The sequence below is a fragment of the Medicago sativa genome, chromosome 1 (genome assembly GCF_051527215.1).
Source record: "Medicago sativa cultivar Bolivia chromosome 1, Bolivia_mono, whole genome shotgun sequence".
In the NCBI taxonomy this organism is placed as follows: Eukaryota; Viridiplantae; Streptophyta; class Magnoliopsida; order Fabales; family Fabaceae; genus Medicago; species Medicago sativa.
In genome coordinates this window covers 6,940,153-6,958,441 of record NC_140749.1, presented here as the reverse complement: position 1 = coordinate 6,958,441, position 18,289 = coordinate 6,940,153, and the positions used below count along the sequence as shown (strand labels likewise).

Here is an 18,289-nt window from a genome sequence, read left to right as displayed (position 1 = left end):
CTCTCAATCTTCTCTTGTTTGACTTCTTAGTTCTCTTGCTCTAACCACAAATTCATAGTTAATCCTTAGATTTTGGATACATAAAAGTTTAAGTTACGATCTTTTGAAGGGAAATGCTAAGAACTAAGAAGTGATATTAGAGTGTTTTTGGAACAATTTTAAAAGTTTTAAATAGTAAACTTTTATAAAATTTTATATAATTATTGTATTGAAAATTGAAATTTTTAATTTGCAAATATATTTTGTATTTTGAAATTCTTTCGTCAATAAGATCTTTGTTTGAAATATACAGCTTTTTAATGTGTGAAAGAACTAGAAAAAAAAATGCGTGAATGAAGAACTTTAAATGTAGTGAAATTGACAGAGAACGGAGGTTGTCCAACCTGGTGATAAGTGGTTCTAACATTAAAAGACATTTATGTCCCTCTCAATCCAACTATACACCTCTTTATTTGCGTATAGGCTTCCACGAATAATTTACTTTTCCTAGAAAACACTAGAGTAGACCGTAACTCAAAAACAAAGCTACCATAATTTAATGGGTCTTGTTAATTTGTGCCCTAAGGCACATGTTAAACAATCCTAAAATAGAAATATTTTATTAATATTTGTGCATTCAACTAATTAAAGTTAACAAATTAAATGCAATACACGAATTCCAACAAAAAGTTTCTACATTTGACTCATTAACCTGTGCCTTGAAGGCACAAGTTAACATTTCCCTAATTTAATATACTACATGATATCAATATATATTTTTTGAGGAGGATATCATATCATAATTACGTTAAACAATCCTAAAATAGAAATATTTTATTAATATTTGTGCATTCAACTAATTAAAGTTAACAAATTAAATACAATACACGAATTCCAACAAAAAGTTTCTACATTTGACTCATTAACCTGTGCCTTGAAGGCACAAGTTAACATTTCCCTAATTTAATATACTACATGATATCAATATATATTTTTTGAGGAGGATATCATATCATAATTACAATCCTTAAAAAATATCAACATATATTATAATATAATTTTTTAAAAAGATATATAATCATTTTTGTCTATTAATGCGAGCTCTGTTATAAACACTTGTAATCAAACAATTGAGTTCAAATAGTTATTGAGTTTCATTAAGGATGAATTGTTTAAAACAACTTGAGTTTTGGACGGATAATTGGGTGGGAGGTGTCCCTCTGCGAGTGAGGTTTCCTCGCCTCTTTGATTTAACCATAGAGAAATGGGCGACAGTAGAGGATATGGCGAGGCTTGGGGGGGGGGGGGTTGGGTGTGGAGGAGGAGTCTATTTGCTTGGGAGGAAGAGTGTGTTAGGGAATGTTCTGCCTTGTTACATGACATTGTTTTGCAGGATCATTTACCTGACAGGTGGCGGTGGCTTCTTGATCCCGTTAATGGTTATTCCGTGGAACTTATAATTTTCTAACAACAATTGACGAACCTATTGCAAGGGGATTGTTCGATGATGTTTGACATAAGAATGTCCCGTTAAAGGTATCATTTTTTGCGTGGAGACTACTCCGTAACCGTCTATCGACGAAAGATAATCTTCTACGGTGTCGTGTACTTCAGCATGACGACAACAGATGTGTCGGAGGGTGTGGTTGTGAGAAGACTGCAGGTCATTTGTTTTTTGGTTGCACTACATTTTGCAACGTCTGGTATTATATATTTCATTGGTTAGACATCAATTTCGTTGCTCCATAAGCGATCAACGAACATTTTCTTCAGTTTGCTCACTTTTTCGGGTTACCGGGATTTACATATCCGTTCCTCAAATTGATATGGCCCGCGTCTGTCTGGATCATTTGGAAGGAAATAAATAACAGAGCTTTTAATCACAAGGCATTGGTTCCAAATCAGTTAACAGACAAGGTAAAAATGTTATCTTTACAGTGGTTGCAGGCAAATCTCATTACTTTCACGTTCAGCTATCATGACTGGTGGAGGCATCATTTATCTTGTATGGGTCTAATGTTGTAATTAGTGTCTATTTTTTTCTTCCTTGTAATTTCGAGCAGCTCTAGTATGAGAGATCTGTGACTATCTTGTTCAGACTTTTGGGTGTTTCTCTTTGCACGCTTTGTGCGAGATGAATCACTCACTTTGATTTATTATATTGCATTTTGGCTTGTTCAAAAAAAAAAACTTGAGTTTGACTATTGTGTGGAATAATTATTGTTGAAACTTTACTTATATCTTGGTCGAACCTCTTTCATCTACATTTAAATGAACTTGAGTTTGTCATCGTGAGCTTGTCTCAGTTGGTAGGGATAATGTATAATATATGCAAGGTCCGGGGTTCAAATACCGGCCCTCACAAAAAAAAAGATGAACTTGAGTTCGTTTTTCCTAGAAATAGAAGGGTTAATACCAAAAATAGTAAGTACTTGTTGCATATTATTGTCACCTGGATTTAAATTATTATATGATTTTATTATTTAGACTTGATTACAATTTTAGTCTTCTTATTTTCACTTGTTCAAGAAATTGGTCTTCCTTTCTTAAAATTTTAAAATTTTAGTTCCTCTATCTCATATTTGGGAAATACTTGAGTGCCTTTGCATTTTGGTGACTTTGGTGAATTTAGTGTATTTTAGATGAGAGGGTGATTAAAATAGATTATTTCAATGAGAGAGGTAGAGGCGGAGTCACCGAACTTGAAGTCACCGAAGTGTTACCCCTGATTTTTGTACTTAAAAATGACGATTTAATGCATTTTAAATGATATGACATACGACTTGAAGATGTGGAGCAATCAATACTCATAAAATTATAAGAAAACTCATTAAAATTTCGGTTTCAACTTCATTTTCATCACTTCTTAAGCACAAAAACATGGAGTGATCAAAATTAAATGATTTTAAGATATTATGACCGATTCCATAAATAAATACAAATAGAGGGATCAAAACGGTTGGTGAGGATATTGTTGACAACGACATCGTCGCCAACAATATCATCATCTCAAGTGTTATTAGCTGTATCCTTGAGTGAGAACTTTGTCAATATATCACAAAACCTTGTTTGCCTAAAAATTATTTAATCTAATAAAAGATTGTTTCATTCAAATATCGAATGGAGAAAACATTTTTGTTCACGCATTGTGAATTTTCATATTATACAACAATCTATAAATAAAATTATACTTTAATAATTTGCCTAAAAATATCTAATATTTTTTGTCATGAAATTTGATAAAAAGCTTATAATATTAGCTAGCATAGATACATACGTATGAGATGAAAACCAAGTCCAGTCAGTTTCCTTCTCTCCCCCCCAACCTCTTTCCTATATTATATATCTCTCCAATTATTTTATCTTTGCAAAGACATCAACTCCCAAAAAAAAACCAAAACAAAACAAAACCATTCTGGTTTCTTGTTTCACCTTAGCTTTAAGTTAAGTTGTCACAAACACATACACATATATCCTCTCTCTCTCTCTCTCTCTCTCTCATGAGACGTGCCTTCCTTTTTCCAAAGGGTTCTTCTGTACTATTTCTCTTGTCATGCTATACCATAAGATACTTCATTTCCTTACCTTAAACCTTGTCTAGTTTTTGTTTTTATTCTGTCCTTTTTTTTTTTTTGTTTCTAAATGGATCTTGGTGGAGTGAGTTTAGAAGGTTTGGTTAGTTCAGATCCTGAGTCAAAAAATAAATGGTACAACAACAATGGATCTGGTTTACTTAAACAAGAGAGATCTGGAACATGTACTGAAGATGAGTTAAGAAGTTTCAAACTTGCAAAAACTGATCAACAAAGAAACTCTTCTTCACTTTTGAGATCTAATGCTACTACTACACTTTTTTCTTCTGATGGTCAACAACAAATGCTTAGTTTTTCAACTCCTACTTCAAAATCTGAATCTTTTTTACTTGACAAAACTACCCAAAATGCTGCATTGTCTTATGCTGCTTCTTACCATCCTATGTCTAGTTACAACAGAAATACAGGTACAACATTTTTTTTTAGGTTGTTTTTTTTATCTATCAAAATATATAAATTAAAAAATTGATATATTTTGGATTTGGATATTTTTGTATGTATTTATGAATCTATATGGTATCCATTTGGGGAGCTAAAAAATTTATAAGGTTGTTATAGTTATAAGGTATGATTCTACAGTACTGTTGGAGGGTCTTTTCATGGAAATATATTTTTTGAGTGGTCTCATTTTTTTAAGTCATGTCAAGAAAAAAGGAACATAGGAGAAAAAATAAATTTTGTATTTTTTTTATTTATTTATAATAAAATTCTTATCTTCTTCCTGTTTTAGGGAGATGGGTTTTTGTGAGTTTTTGCACAGTATACTAGAGGGTACTAAAGAAGAAAAATTTATGAGCTATAATATGTAGGAAAAAAAAGCTACAAAATTTTGATTGGTTCTGTTCTGTACCATCTTTCTCTAAAAAATCTGTTCTTTCCTTTTCTACATCCTCCTTACATGAAAATAAATAAAAAAAATCTAAAAGTTGACTTGACTGTTATTATTTCTTCAAACTCAGAAAAAAATTATTAATTTTTTTTTTCTTCAGACTATAGCCTTTTTTTTGTTGTGTGCTCTTTTTGAGTTCTGAACTGAATCAACTTTTTTTGTGTTTTGGTTTTAAGTTCTGATTTTTTTTTTTGTTACCTTTTTTGACTTTACCTTGATGTTTGTTGAATACTGTTTGAACAGGTTATAGTTCTGGAAGCATGCATGGAGGACCATTCACACCTTCTCAATGGATGGAGTTGGAACATCAGGCTTTGATCTATAAGTACATCACTGCAAATGTTGCTGTACCTCATCATTTGCTTATGCCTATCAGAAAAGCCCTTGATTCTGCTGGCTTATCTAGCTTCTCAACTGCTCTCCTCAGACCAAATGCATGTATGTGCAGTTAGTTCCCTTTTTCCTTGCCTAATTAATACTAACAAAGATAAACATTATTGGATTTTTTTTTAATTAGAGACAAATAAAATGAAATTTGTCTCTGATTTGTCTTTTAATGTTAAAGATGTCAAAATTTTAGATTATTTTTTTTTCCAATCATTTTGGTCCTTAAATTGAATGTGTGAGATTTTGTCACTGTAGTCCCTAAATGTACCAAAATTGCAAAAAGGGGCTAATGGAGGACACATACAAAGACCTGCACTAAACTATAAGAAACATATTCCAAGACTAAACTGATCTACAACTTGACAAGAGATACATTCAAGGATGTTTTTTGTAATTTTGGTTAATTTAAGGACTATAGTGATAGCGTGTCACACGTTCAAGGATCAAAATGCCCTTTGCATTATATTAGAAAATAAGGCCGAATCAAATTTGTGTTTGAAGGGATTAGTCTTCCACAGCGTAACAATTCACATATGAATCATTCAAAAGTCAATGTGGAAAAGTGATATGTGTTTTGTTTGTCTTTGAAAAAACAAATTGATCGTTGGTTGAAAACATGTCATGTGAGGTGGAGTAGTAATATGGAAAAGTGATTAGTGTTTTGTTTGTTTCTATGTTTTGCTTTTTTTAAATGATTGACCTTGATTGTTAATTTTCAACTACTTGATGTCATCAACTCATCATTGGTTGAAAACATGTCATGTGAGGTGGTGGAGTGAGTAATATGTTTTTGATTGATGCAGTGGGATGGGGAGGATTCCATCTGGGATACTCGAACAACACCGATCCGGAACCAGGAAGGTGTAGGAGAACAGATGGAAAGAAATGGCGATGCTCAAGAGATGCCGTTGTTGATCAAAAGTACTGCGAAAGGCATATGAACAGAGGACGCCATCGTTCAAGAAAGCCTGTGGAAGGCCAATCTGGCCAGGCTCTCACCACTGGTGGAACCACAAATACAGCTGCTACTACTACTTCAACCATTACTCCAAGTGGTTCATCAAAGCAGATCAATTCTGCTGCTGCTTCTCCTTCTTCATCTATTGTTGTTCCTGGTGGCAACACTGTTTCCAACACTCTTAGCTTTGCACACCAGGAACATTCCAAGAATATGAACAACCTTATTGGACAAGATAATGCTTCTTCTGCTGCCAACACCATCAACAGGTCAGAAAACTAGTGTTTTACAGTTTTATAGTTATTGTTTACTCCTTGATTTTGTTAAAAATAACTTTTTCAAATAAGAAAAATACCTATAGTACTAATCAATATGTAGGTAACATCTAATTACTCTACTATTTTTAATTACTTAATATTTTTTTAAAAAAACAAATTAGAGTGTCACGAGGGTTTTTCAAAGCCTGCGACTATGATCTGAGCCGTGGCATCATGTATTTTATGTCTCTATGACGGCTGTTGAGGCTGCATCAACCGTAATTGATTGTGATTCTCTACAATATCAAGAATTGTGACTGAACATCGTGGTCATTATATTCCGTTATTCATTTAGGGACTACACTGTTTCAAAGTCATTATTGCAAGAAATGTACCAACGGAATGTGATTAGATTAGTGATTGTGTTCAAAACTATTTTTTTGCATTTTAAATTTTGTTACTTTTGTGTATAAGGGATAAATTCAGGAAATGTGCTTTTTCTATATTGTGTTTGAAAGTTTTTTTTTGTTTCTTGTTTGCAGGATGTTCATGAATAACAAAGAGAATAACAACACTAGTGAGAGGATGCAGGATGGTCCTGCACTACCAATGCTGCCACCCACTCTAGAGTTGAAACCAAAGGAAAATCAATCTTTCATGATTCAAAAGCAGCACATTTCATATGATGAGTCCTCGAGAAACAATGAATTCGGGTTTGTCACTTCCGATTCCCTTCTGAACCCTTCACAGAAAACCTCCACTTTGCTGGGAACCCGAACCTTCGGTTCATCTTCACAAAACCCTACAAACCGAGATGCAGGCTCTCAGCAATCCCTTAGGCATTTTATCGACGACTTTCCCAAAACTCACTCAGATCACCAACATCATAACCGCTCAGGTGGTTTTTCTTGGCCGGAGCTCGACATGCAGTCTGATAGGACACAACTATCAATTTCAACACCGATGACTTCCTCGGACTTCATGTCGTTCACGTCCTCCGCAACCAATGAAAAACTCACACTTTCACCTCTTAGGCTATCAAGAGAAATAGACCCTATTCAAATGGGGTTAGGTGTTGGAAGTAGTGCTCTCAATAACAACAATGAATCATCAAACACTAATACTACAAAGCAAGCTAATTGGATTCCAATAACTTGGGAGAGTTCAATGGGTGGTCCACTTGGAGAGGTTCTTCATCTTAGTAATACTATTACCTACAATGCAAATGATGATCACTATGGCAGAGGCAACAACAATTCGTCCGCCCTAAATCTCATGACTGATGGTTGGGACAATCACAATAGTCCTCCAATTGGATCATCGCCAACCGGAGTCCTTCAAAAGACTGCATTCGGATCACTTTCGAATAGTAGCGCCGGTAGTAGTCCAAGGGCAGAAAACAATAAAACAACTCAAGAAGGAGCTAGTTTGTGCAATGATCTTCTAGGATCAACTCTTGGTAATAATACTTCCTTTACTCCTTAGAGGAACAAGATGAAGAAGAAGAAGAAGAAAAAGAACTTTGTTCTTGTTCTTGACTTTAATTTATTGAGTTTTTTTTTATTTTTTTTTATATATGATGATATTACATTACATATATGGTTTATTTATTTATGTTTTCTGTTATTATAGTTGTTAATTACTACTATACCATACCAATGCCAACATGATTTGGATATGTTAGGCAAATGGTTTGGTTGACTTTTGTTTATTATGTTTCATGTGATGTTTGTTGGGAGTGATTTGGCAAAGTTTGTTGTTGTTGTTGTATGAAAAAACAGTAAAGTGATGTTGGTTGGAGTGTGGACTTAGATTTTTGTTTTTTGTTTTTGAGATGGTTTGTTTAAGGTGGGGACTCACTCTTTGATTGTTTGCATGACGTTGTTGCCGTAAATATTAATATTTGAGACTTTGATATAATTCGTGGGACTCACGGTGTGCACATGGAAAAAAGGGTAGTGAAAATTAATGCTAATGCAACCTACCAACACAATTTGTGTTGTCCTTTTTGAAACTTAATTAATAATGATAGTGATTTTTTGATTCCTTGTTTTCAAGGTTCAATTCTCATGTCTGTGGATGTTCATTTTTAATTTTAAAAAAAAAGGGTTGTTTAATGCATTTGATAAAGGATCATTTTCATTTCATGTTTTGGGTGGGTGGACCCTTGAAAAGTTTTGGTATAATTGGTTGTTCGATGCATAATGTCATTAAATAAACATGATCTGATTCTGTAAACAAATTCATTATCATATTTACTACTTTTAGAGCTGTTAAAAATTACCACATTAAAGAAATTCTCTATAAGCATGGTGTTGGGAGACTTGGTAACATAATTCTCATGAAAAAAAAAAAAAAAAAGATTTGAGCAATTTCGGAAGTTGTTTATTCAAGAGGTAGTGCAATACTGCATAAAAAAATTGAATGTTTTGTTGCTGACTTGAAAATTAGTTTCATAACGAGTCTACAAGATATTAAATTGTAGAGATATCTTGGGGTGTATTTCAATTGTAATAAAACTCTAATTAAATTGGGTTAGCAAAAAAAATTGTTCATAGTTCTTGGATAATTCAATTGGTGCATGACAAAAATCACTTCGACCTATTTGGTCCAAAAAAAATGAAAAATAAGAAAGAATTCGTTCTTTAAAAATAGGAATGTCTTTACGATGATTTTTAAGACATTTTCGTTCATATTATGGTTTAATTTGACCGATGATTGGCCCTTTTAAGCATCAAATTTTTCTATTCGCTTCTCCTAGATCAAATAGAACTAATTTGTTTTTGTCAAATACTAATTTTTTGGTGCGAGTATAATGAGGCTCTTCAACGAGTGGTGTCGCACCTGCTCAAACGCTCAAATCAGACTTGGGTTGAGGTGAGTGAGAGGTTTTTTGGAATAGGTTGTGTACCTTTCTTGTAATGCAAATGCCATTTTATAACACATGGAAGTTGGGAGAGAAGGGTGAAAATTTTGTTGCGATCATTGAGAAATTTGCCTTGTGACTAAACAAATCACTCTCTGATCTCCACCCTTCGTTGATTGATTGTTGAAGGATAATGCTTGAGTATACTAGCAGTCCAACATATCTTGTTTGCACCCTCACCTTGTTAAAAACAATACTTATGGAATCTCTAACTTAGAGGAGGAAATTCTAAAAGGGGACATTTGAATATTTTTAGGTAATCTTATGGTGGCAAGTTTTTATACATATGAACTAATAAACTACTAAAGATTATCCATTGTAAACTCAGAAATTGATATTTGATGTGTTTGTTAAAGCGTTTTCTTTTATCCAGACGCGCGGCAGGCCAAAAGCTACCTCTAGTAACTTTTAAATTCTTGAGTTAGAAATGCATTGGGAAGTGGTATTTCCTAACTAAACGCCACTCCAAACACAGCAATTGTCAAACAATGTCATCGAGCTGAAGCCACCAAAAATTTTCAATTGTTATAAAACATATGTACCATTAGGGACCATCACCCTAAGAAGTACGATTTATAAATACGAGATTATCTCACTTAATAATAGGCTAATTTTTTAAGGAAAAACTTTCCCATTTGAAAATGTGACCGTAACATTGTGCAAAAGTAGAGATGTGAAAAGTGGTGAGTATTGGACTTTATCACAAATTTCATGTAGTATTTACGAATTTCGTAGAAGAATATTTCTTCGTAAAAAAAATAATAAAAGCAATAGAGCTTTGAGCCATCCAATTCCAAAAAATACTCACTTGATCGCAACATATTCCGACACACCGACTTAAAAATACATATCATTTAATTATTTTTAAATGATATGTATTTTTAATTATTTACTTTTTCTTGAATATGTACGCCCTTAAATGGAGTGTACAAATCCTTGTGAACAAGTGAATCTTCCTCCCAATTTCAAACTAGCTTCAGCTTGCATGTGAAGCTGAAATTGGAACACGATAACTCTGTTTAATTAGAAGCTAATCCCCTTAAAGCCCTCAACCTTGTACAAAATGGGTGTATGGTTAACAATTTGATACAGTTTTAACCATAAATCACTCATCTCCAAATTCATTTACCCAAAAAAATAATAATCAACGTTACACGCCAAAGTATACATCCATATACACACACGTCACGAAATGTAATTCTACCTAGGTTTGTGGCATATTTCACTCATGCCGGTCATGATCTACATCTAGGGTCCCTTTTCCTACGCTTCCAAGTTCCAATAATTATATATAATATATGATCATGATATTCATGAAAGGAACATATGAGAAATTGCATATACTCGTACATGTAACATGTTATTTGTCCTCTCCTAATAAACAATAATACATTAATCTACAAGCTATCCTTTACCATAATTTGGATTACCCGTTTCTTAATCAATAATCACGAAATGCATCATGAATTTCATGATATATTATACACTATATTATAAGAACCTTGAAGAGAGTATTAATTTTGATATTGCAACCATGAAACATACCAATTTCCAAATCCACAACAACTATACCTACAATGATATTTATTATGAAGAAAATGTAAATGTTCCTTTCTCATGGGAATACAAGCCCGGTCTTGCCAAAGTCAGTAATCATAATTATGACACAAATCATGCTACTAAATTAGTGCTTCAACCTCCTCCATGTTCATTATCTAAAAATGTTCACCGTAGATTAAGAGTGGAGGAAGAAGAGCAAATTCCTGTTTATGTGCAATTCAAAGTATTAGAATTAGTTCTTTCAAGATGGAGAGTAGAATTCAAGAGGAAGATGACCCTTTTGTTGAAGCTTACAAGAAATGCACAAAAAGTCCCTTTATTGTTCAAGGGCCAAGTAGGGATCAAAAGATCAATAGATTTAATTGGCCTAGCTTAAGGAAGTATATGCATATCCTTTCTTGTAAGTACTCTAATGATGTTATTAGTCATAAAGGTGTCTATGCCTAGAATATGTGGAATTTGGATTCCACACAGTAAATGTGTGACATGTTTAATGATTTTGTCATTTAATCTCAAATCGAATGTGAGAATTATTTAAAGATAATTTTGATGAAAGTGTAAGGTGAGACGGTCGATCTCAAATTGACAATCAAGATCAATTATTGCACTTAAACTGCATGTTGCTTTTAAGAAAAGTGGTAACGACACTCTATTTTGAACACTCACTTTTTCGTTAGGTGAAATTCACGTGGGTCTCACAATTTTATGTTGCATCCATTTTTAAAATGTGGATCTAAAATTGATTTCCTCTAATAAGATAGTAGTTTTTTTTTAGGGACTTTAATAAGATAGTTAATGCTAGAGAAAAGAGTTGAAAAAAATAGTGTTTCTCCTTTACTGTTAAACATACATATGAAGATGTGAATGAGGTTAAGGGAATTAATAAAAAGAATTCTTCAACAAAAAAAAAAATACAAGGTTAAACAAATAATATCTTGAAATTGACCTTGAATTGTATGCTTTTATTTTTTGTATTTTGTTTAATTTTGGGTGCATCTGTATGTATTTATGCATCAAATGGCAGTTTTCTAATTAAGTATATCATATATTATACTAGTTATTTGTAAACATTATGTAATGACTGGTCAAAATAAAACAAGGAAGAAAGAACATAGTAACTGACCAGTAATTTTCTGCAGCCTTGTATGAACGACACTAGTTCAAACAGAATGTCCCTATTTTCTCATTCACAAAAATACGGCCTGCTTTGAGTTGACGATATTTAATTATTTATGTATGTATTTTAAATTTTGATACAGCTAATTAAATGCATAAAAAAATGCATACTGGTGGCTTCTCTATTGTGTATACGATACAAATTAATAGAGGTAAATAGTTTGAAAAAACTTCACTATGAAAACGACATGAAATAATAATATGTGGTTGGTTTGATTAATAAGAATGTGGTTAAAGATTCAAATTCCTGCTCTTATGTATCGGAGAAATCTAGTTGGAGAAAGAATTTATGTTTCTGTGTTCAAAACGTTTCTCAAGAGAATTTAATCAATAGTAGTAAATGGTGGTAGATATTTTGCTCTTATAACTTTGATTGAAAAAGACAATAACTATTAAGCATTTTTGTATGGTGAGCTAGAACCTGGGTTTGATTTTTAAGAAACAATATTTTGTCTTCATTTTTTTTTTATGTGGAAGAAGTGATAAAGATCATCTAATGCAGTGTTTGGTTTGGCGTTAGCAACTACATTCTCGCGTCCCAATGCTTTGTTTGCCTTGATTTTGTGAACCTGGATTTTTTAGCTTTTCTCTCACCGCACGTTTGAGCAAATCTACGTGGAATATTCGGTCTAACAATATCAGTGTTGTGTTGTCAGTTGAGCTATGTCTTACAAACAATAATAATTTGCTTTTGAATACAAATCAAACGATAACGAAACAAAATCTGATTAATGCTATTTGGTTTTAACTATTATGAGAGCTTATTTTATGTGTTAGTTCATCAATTTTTAAAGAAAATGAGTTCGAGTAATTTAGAGTTTGATCGGTAGATAATTAAAGGTTGGTCAATATAACTACTTTAGTGACGATTTAAACTATGATTCTCTTAAATGATTTACCTCAAATTGAAATTCATTAACCACTTAATTGACTGTTTTTTTAGGGGTTAATTGACTGGTTTATTATTATTTGAGAGACTATAGTGTGTTATTTTTTCTTATATTACCTTTTTTTTTTACCCAAACTTATATTACTTATTAATTGCAAACGAGATATCAGTTTGGCCCAACCATCGTGTGAAGTGAAGATAGTGGTTATGTGGTTGAGGACTTGAGGTGAGGATCTCTAATATACCATTACCAAGTCAACCATTATAAGTTTTGTCTTATATATTCTACCTCCACATCATTGCCTTCTTCCAATTGATACAAATGGCAAATGACCAAGTCAACCATTATAAGATGGCCTCAAATTTCCAAACTCGTTTGTCTTCTTTCAAGAAATTATTCCAACACGCAAAACAAATTTTCTATGCTTATGTTTTATATGCTTGTCCAATATTAAGAAATCATGTCATTGAATTTGGAATTATTACAAGGTGGAACAAATATATATATGTAAAGACCTAGCTAGCTAGTAGAATCCTCATCATACATTATATGTCTTGCATTTATACTATTAACTAAAACTCTCATAGAATCATGAGTCAACCACTAACAAGAAAGATATCATTCTCATGGGAAAAGAAGCCAGGTATCCCCAAAGAAAGTGTTAGTGCTCATGGTGAAAATTTAATCCAAAGAGAGGATGAATTTTTGCCTAAGTTGCCACCTCCTCCAATTTCTTTACTTGAAGGAGCAACTACTCCTAGAAATCTTATTCATGATTTTCAAATTCCACTTCCTCCTTGTGCTTTTCAACCTCCTTATTATAGAACTTCTTCCAAGAAGGGTATTTGGGTTCAAGATGATGATCCTTTCTTAGCAGCTTACAAAGAGTGTACCAAAAGTCAGAAAAGTGGTAAGAGGGACAAAAAGATTAGTAGAGCTGGTAGTAGTAGTTTTTGTGAATCAAGGTTAGTGAAAAACATGTCTTTTTTCTCATGTAAGAGATCTTGCAATGTTCGTGATAATAATTTGGTTAGGATCTCTCATTCTCCACAGAACATAGATTGAGATTGATATCTCTGTTTAATTACATATATATTTTACTTTCATGAACTTGTGTTTTATTGGGACCAGTCAAACTCTAGTGTTATGTTCGAGGTGTATATAATAAAGTAAGAATCAAATCAGTAAGAAGATGTTAGACTCTCACACAATTGATGTTTAATATATGATCGAACAAATGATACTTGTTATGCCTCTAGCTAGCTATACCATTTTCATTCATTGTTGTTAAATTGATAATCAAAATTTTGAACATCAAATTCTTATCCTCATCCGTACTAGTAAACTATTTGATTTTTGAAATCTATTTGTAAAACGTGTATAGTTGAATTTGTTAACTTCAATTAGTTTACTGACTCCAATCTGCATATTCATTTTTTTGGTTTTACATACTTTGAATTTTGATCTACCAATTTAAAATAATGGAAAAAAAAAAATTCCCAATTCAATCCCCTTAATATTTTTCTATAAGAGAACTGCTATATCTAGAAGAAGAAAAAAATGAGTCAAGAAAGCATTCTGAAAATGAAATCAACCAATTATAATCATGGTTGAGCGGAATACAATGAAGGATAGGGAAAAGGATGGAATTACAAAAACAAACGGTCTAAGTGGCATACCTTTCATTATGGATTCATGATAAATAATTTGTTGTATATACCATTTTTCTTTCTATAATCATTTTCAAAGTGAATAAAGAGATAATATTTAAGAGAGTTTTATTTTTCAACTTTCCGTTCTTCACGCACACCCTCCAAACTTTCGGTTTTATCCCATTCGGACTATATAATTTTAATTAATATATATATATATGGTTCAAATTATTTAATTTGACATGTGTTTATATATAAGTAAGAATCATAACCCTACCTTCATTTATACATGTACAAATTTTGGCTTAAAAAGAGGTGATGTATAATAATAATACATGTTAAGGGTACCTCACATTCTAAATTGATCATACATAAAGTTGTGAGACCCACGTGAATTTTTTCCAATGTGAGAGTGAGTGTTAGCGAAAGCGTTAGAAAGAGAGTATTCATAACATTTCTCATACATGTTATTGCACTCTCTTATTGCTCTAGTTTAAGCATCGTCCTTTTAATTGTTGTGACGTAGAATAAACTTATGTTATTGTTATTTCAACGAGAATGTTTAATAGAGATGATGAAGAAATTTCAAGATCTTATCAGGCCCGTGTTTTTAGTTTTTTCTAATTTAGCCATTTTTTTTTAATAGTTAAGATGGTGGTTGTCATGTAGAAGGTATCAGTAGTTGTAAATTCGGTATAGAGTTGAGATCTTCTCCATTTTTTAAAGTAAATAGCAATGTCCATTATTATAGTTTTGTAAATACATGATATAAATGCACATATTTCTAAAATATGGGACATTAGTTAGACATTTATACACCAAAACTATAGTAATAGAGATGTCTAATTTTTTAAGAAATGGAAAAGATCTTTACTCCCGTAGATAGGCCATGAATTTGTTACCATTTGGTTAAAGTTAAACTCGATGAAAAACTTCATAACAAAAGTTCTTTTAACCTCAAAAAATAATATACTTGGGTGAAAAACTATAAAAGCAAGTATTTACAATTATATCTAACCTCCAGTTATGATTAATGATTACTCATCATTTTCATATTAATATTTGTTAGTTGTAGACTTTGTTTTAATTGATTTTTTTAGTTTTAAATTAGTTTGTCTTTTTTCTCTAAATATCAAATGATGGTGATTTTTACTATAAAAAGACCAAACCTAATTAAAAAAATATGAAAATCAATTAAAACAAAGTCTACAACTAACATATATTAATATGAAAATTATGAGTAATCACAACCTCAAACTTACATTGTTGATTGTCCTCAAGTAACAGAATAGTTAAAAGTCAAAGTTTGCACAAATTTTAAAAATTTACATACCTTTTCGAGAGGGTGCTCAGATCCTTGTTCGTCTCACCTCAGACGTTGACTAGCTTACCACTTTCGCTCAAGCGGGGTAGACTTAGAGAAGATAACTTATTCTTTCAACTACACCTTATTCCCTATTTTCTTCCTCGCCAATTCTCAAAGCCAGTGGGGCTAGTTATGGCATTTTCAATGCATTTTCCTATGAACTTGAAAAAAATTCTAAACAATCATGCAAAGTCAAGTATACACACTTTAGAGGTCTTTCAAGGTTATAACGTGGTTTGGGTTAAGGGTGGATAAATTTGGGAAAGTAGGCTAAACAAAAGAATTGGAGTTAGATACACGTTATGAATCCTTAAGCATTAAAATATTTCCAACCTTCAATCTCTTTACTAAAACAACATGGGAACTAGTAAAACTGCTTATTAATTTTCTAATTATTTTTTGAAGAAACCAATTTTTTTTTATTCCTTGGCTCTTATTTTTCTATTTTTTTTGTGTAGACCACTTTTTATTGTTAAGCCTGCCATTTTTTTTCTTTGTTTTTTCTATAAAGTTTTACTAGTACCCCACCTCAAACTTATTACAACGTTGATAATTCCAAAGAGCAACTCAAACTTAGTTTCAAACTAAAGTCAAGGAATTTCTCACCAAACCTATGATTTTATCTAACTCCTAAAAATTAAACAGATATGACATGTTGAGTTTAAAACTTGTTACAAGGTTTGTCACGAAAACAACAAAGAAATTTGCATGGAGGCTCAAAGGATTTAGCAAAGGGTAGTCATAATAATAAGGGTGGCTTGAAAAGGCTCAGAGTACCAAACAAGTGCCTCGTGTGTATGAAAATACGACCAATATGATGTAGAGAACCAATGCAAACTCGGGGAAAATAACATTGAAACATGGATATTCACATATGAAAGAAGTATGGTAAAAAAATGGAAAGTATTTGGCTCAAATTTCTCACCAGTTATGCTATAGAGAAAAGTAGTGGTGATTCTGATGAGTATCTTCCGCAGCAAGCCCCATAGTCATGCTCTTAAACTTGAGAAGTAAGCTAGCCCTTTTGCCTTAAAGACAGTACTCTGAGACAAACACAATTTTAAATTTTTGAAACGGAAAGGTTAAAAAAAATCATGCAACTTCAATAAGCATTGTTACAAACGAGTAGCAAACAGTGACAAGGGGACAACATCATCGACACTTGCATAACTTAAGTAAACTTTGCTCAAAAGAAAAGAAGAAAAAATAAAATAAAATATTTTTTTCATAGATAAATTTAGACTTGACCCAAGAAAGACTTGACTCAAAACTGAAATAATAAACTAAAACAATTAACTATAGAATTAAAGGAAAAACAAGACAAGAGAATTAATTGCTTCATGATTGAACTCTGCCTCTAAGTCAATGTTACTCAAATCAAACCAGTGCCAAAATTTGGGAATGTAGGTTGTTGAACCAATTTCTGGTTGAGGCATTGGTTTTGGTTGGAATTTACCAAGTTGTGGGGCAGGTGGTGGACCGGAGTATCGCTTCCTAAAGCGTTGCGCAACATCCCACATGTTGGTCATATGGGTGAGGTAAGTAGCAGAGATACCAAACTTTGCACACATGTCCTGTTGAACACAAAATTTGTCATTAAATTGCGGTGCTCCAAAGTGGTTTCATCCCCAAAATCATGGGGCTGCAAAGATATTTGACCCGGCTGCTATTGCGGTTGTAGCTGCGGTACTCCTTTTAAGCGGTATAGCTTCTCACCTTCAATTTGCCTCTTATGGATCCAATTATAGTCAATGGGTGTGGCGGGAGAGATAATTTTTTCTCATAACGCATTCTCTACCCCTGCCTTAAGAAGGAAGCATGTTAATATTTCCCATAAAGATTTATATCCGATTTTATATTATACATAACATCGTCCATTTCAAACAAAACGGACAACCAAAACATAAAAGCTTTTTTGCAACTATTGTTTAACGGTATTTTACTTTGAATAATACTTGAAGTTATTTTACAGTAATTTATATATTAATATTATTGAACCTAAAATTGAAAAAAACTAAGATATGAAAGTATTCACTTTTGAGTTTTACCCAACATTCAACATAGAGCCTTCCTTGTATATCCTTTTAAGCACTTCATAACAAAAGTTCTTTTAACATAAAAAACATAATATACTTGGGTGAAAAAGTATAAAAGCAAGTATTTGTAATTATATTTAACCTCCAATTATGTTTAGTGATATATAGGGTGTCGGGTGGGATAAACAAAACATGTCAAGACTATCAAGTTGTATTTAGTGTAGTATTTTTTCGTTGTATCGAAAGATAGAAAGTCATAAAGCCTTAAATCTAGTTATTCAAAATTAACAATTTTTGTCTTATATTACTATTGGGGTAGTTGTGTTTGTTGGACCTTGTCTAAAATCACTGCAAACTATTTCTCACTGCAATGCTAATAATAAAATAATGTGTTGAAACCATAAATTTTCCTTTCAATACTTCATTTCCTAAACGAATCTAAGAAATAATATATTTTGATGATATGATTAGCTGAAATGAAATATGGTGTTAACACATATACATATATACCTAAAAGAAGTTGGAGGTGTTCATAACCGGGGGATTCTTTTAAAAAAAATTATATATAATTAATTGTTCTTTCACTTGGTGAAAATTTAAGTCCTTCTATGTAATGAATG

The 18,289-nt window shown here is 32.2% G+C and overlaps 2 protein-coding genes across 2 annotated transcripts; both read left to right on the top strand.

The window, feature by feature from the left end:
• Nucleotides 1-3,348: 3,348 nt before the first annotated feature.
• LOC146952161 (growth-regulating factor 1-like) lies at nt 3,349-7,863 on the top strand. Its single transcript, XM_085758440.1, has 4 exons — nt 3,349-3,979; nt 4,705-4,899; nt 5,652-6,075; nt 6,606-7,863. Exons 1-4 carry the CDS (start codon nt 3,622-3,624, stop codon nt 7,546-7,548), a joined length of 1,920 nt encoding a protein of 639 aa, XP_085614566.1. The 5' UTR covers nt 3,349-3,621; the 3' UTR covers nt 7,549-7,863.
• Nucleotides 7,864-13,094: 5,231 nt separating this feature from the next.
• Nucleotides 13,095-13,853, top strand: LOC146952160 (uncharacterized). Its single transcript, XM_085758394.1, has one exon. The coding sequence runs from the start codon at nt 13,207-13,209 to the stop codon at nt 13,678-13,680; it is 474 nt and encodes a 157-aa protein (XP_085614520.1). The 5' UTR covers nt 13,095-13,206; the 3' UTR covers nt 13,681-13,853.
• The last annotated feature ends 4,436 nt before the right edge of the window (nt 13,854-18,289 follow it).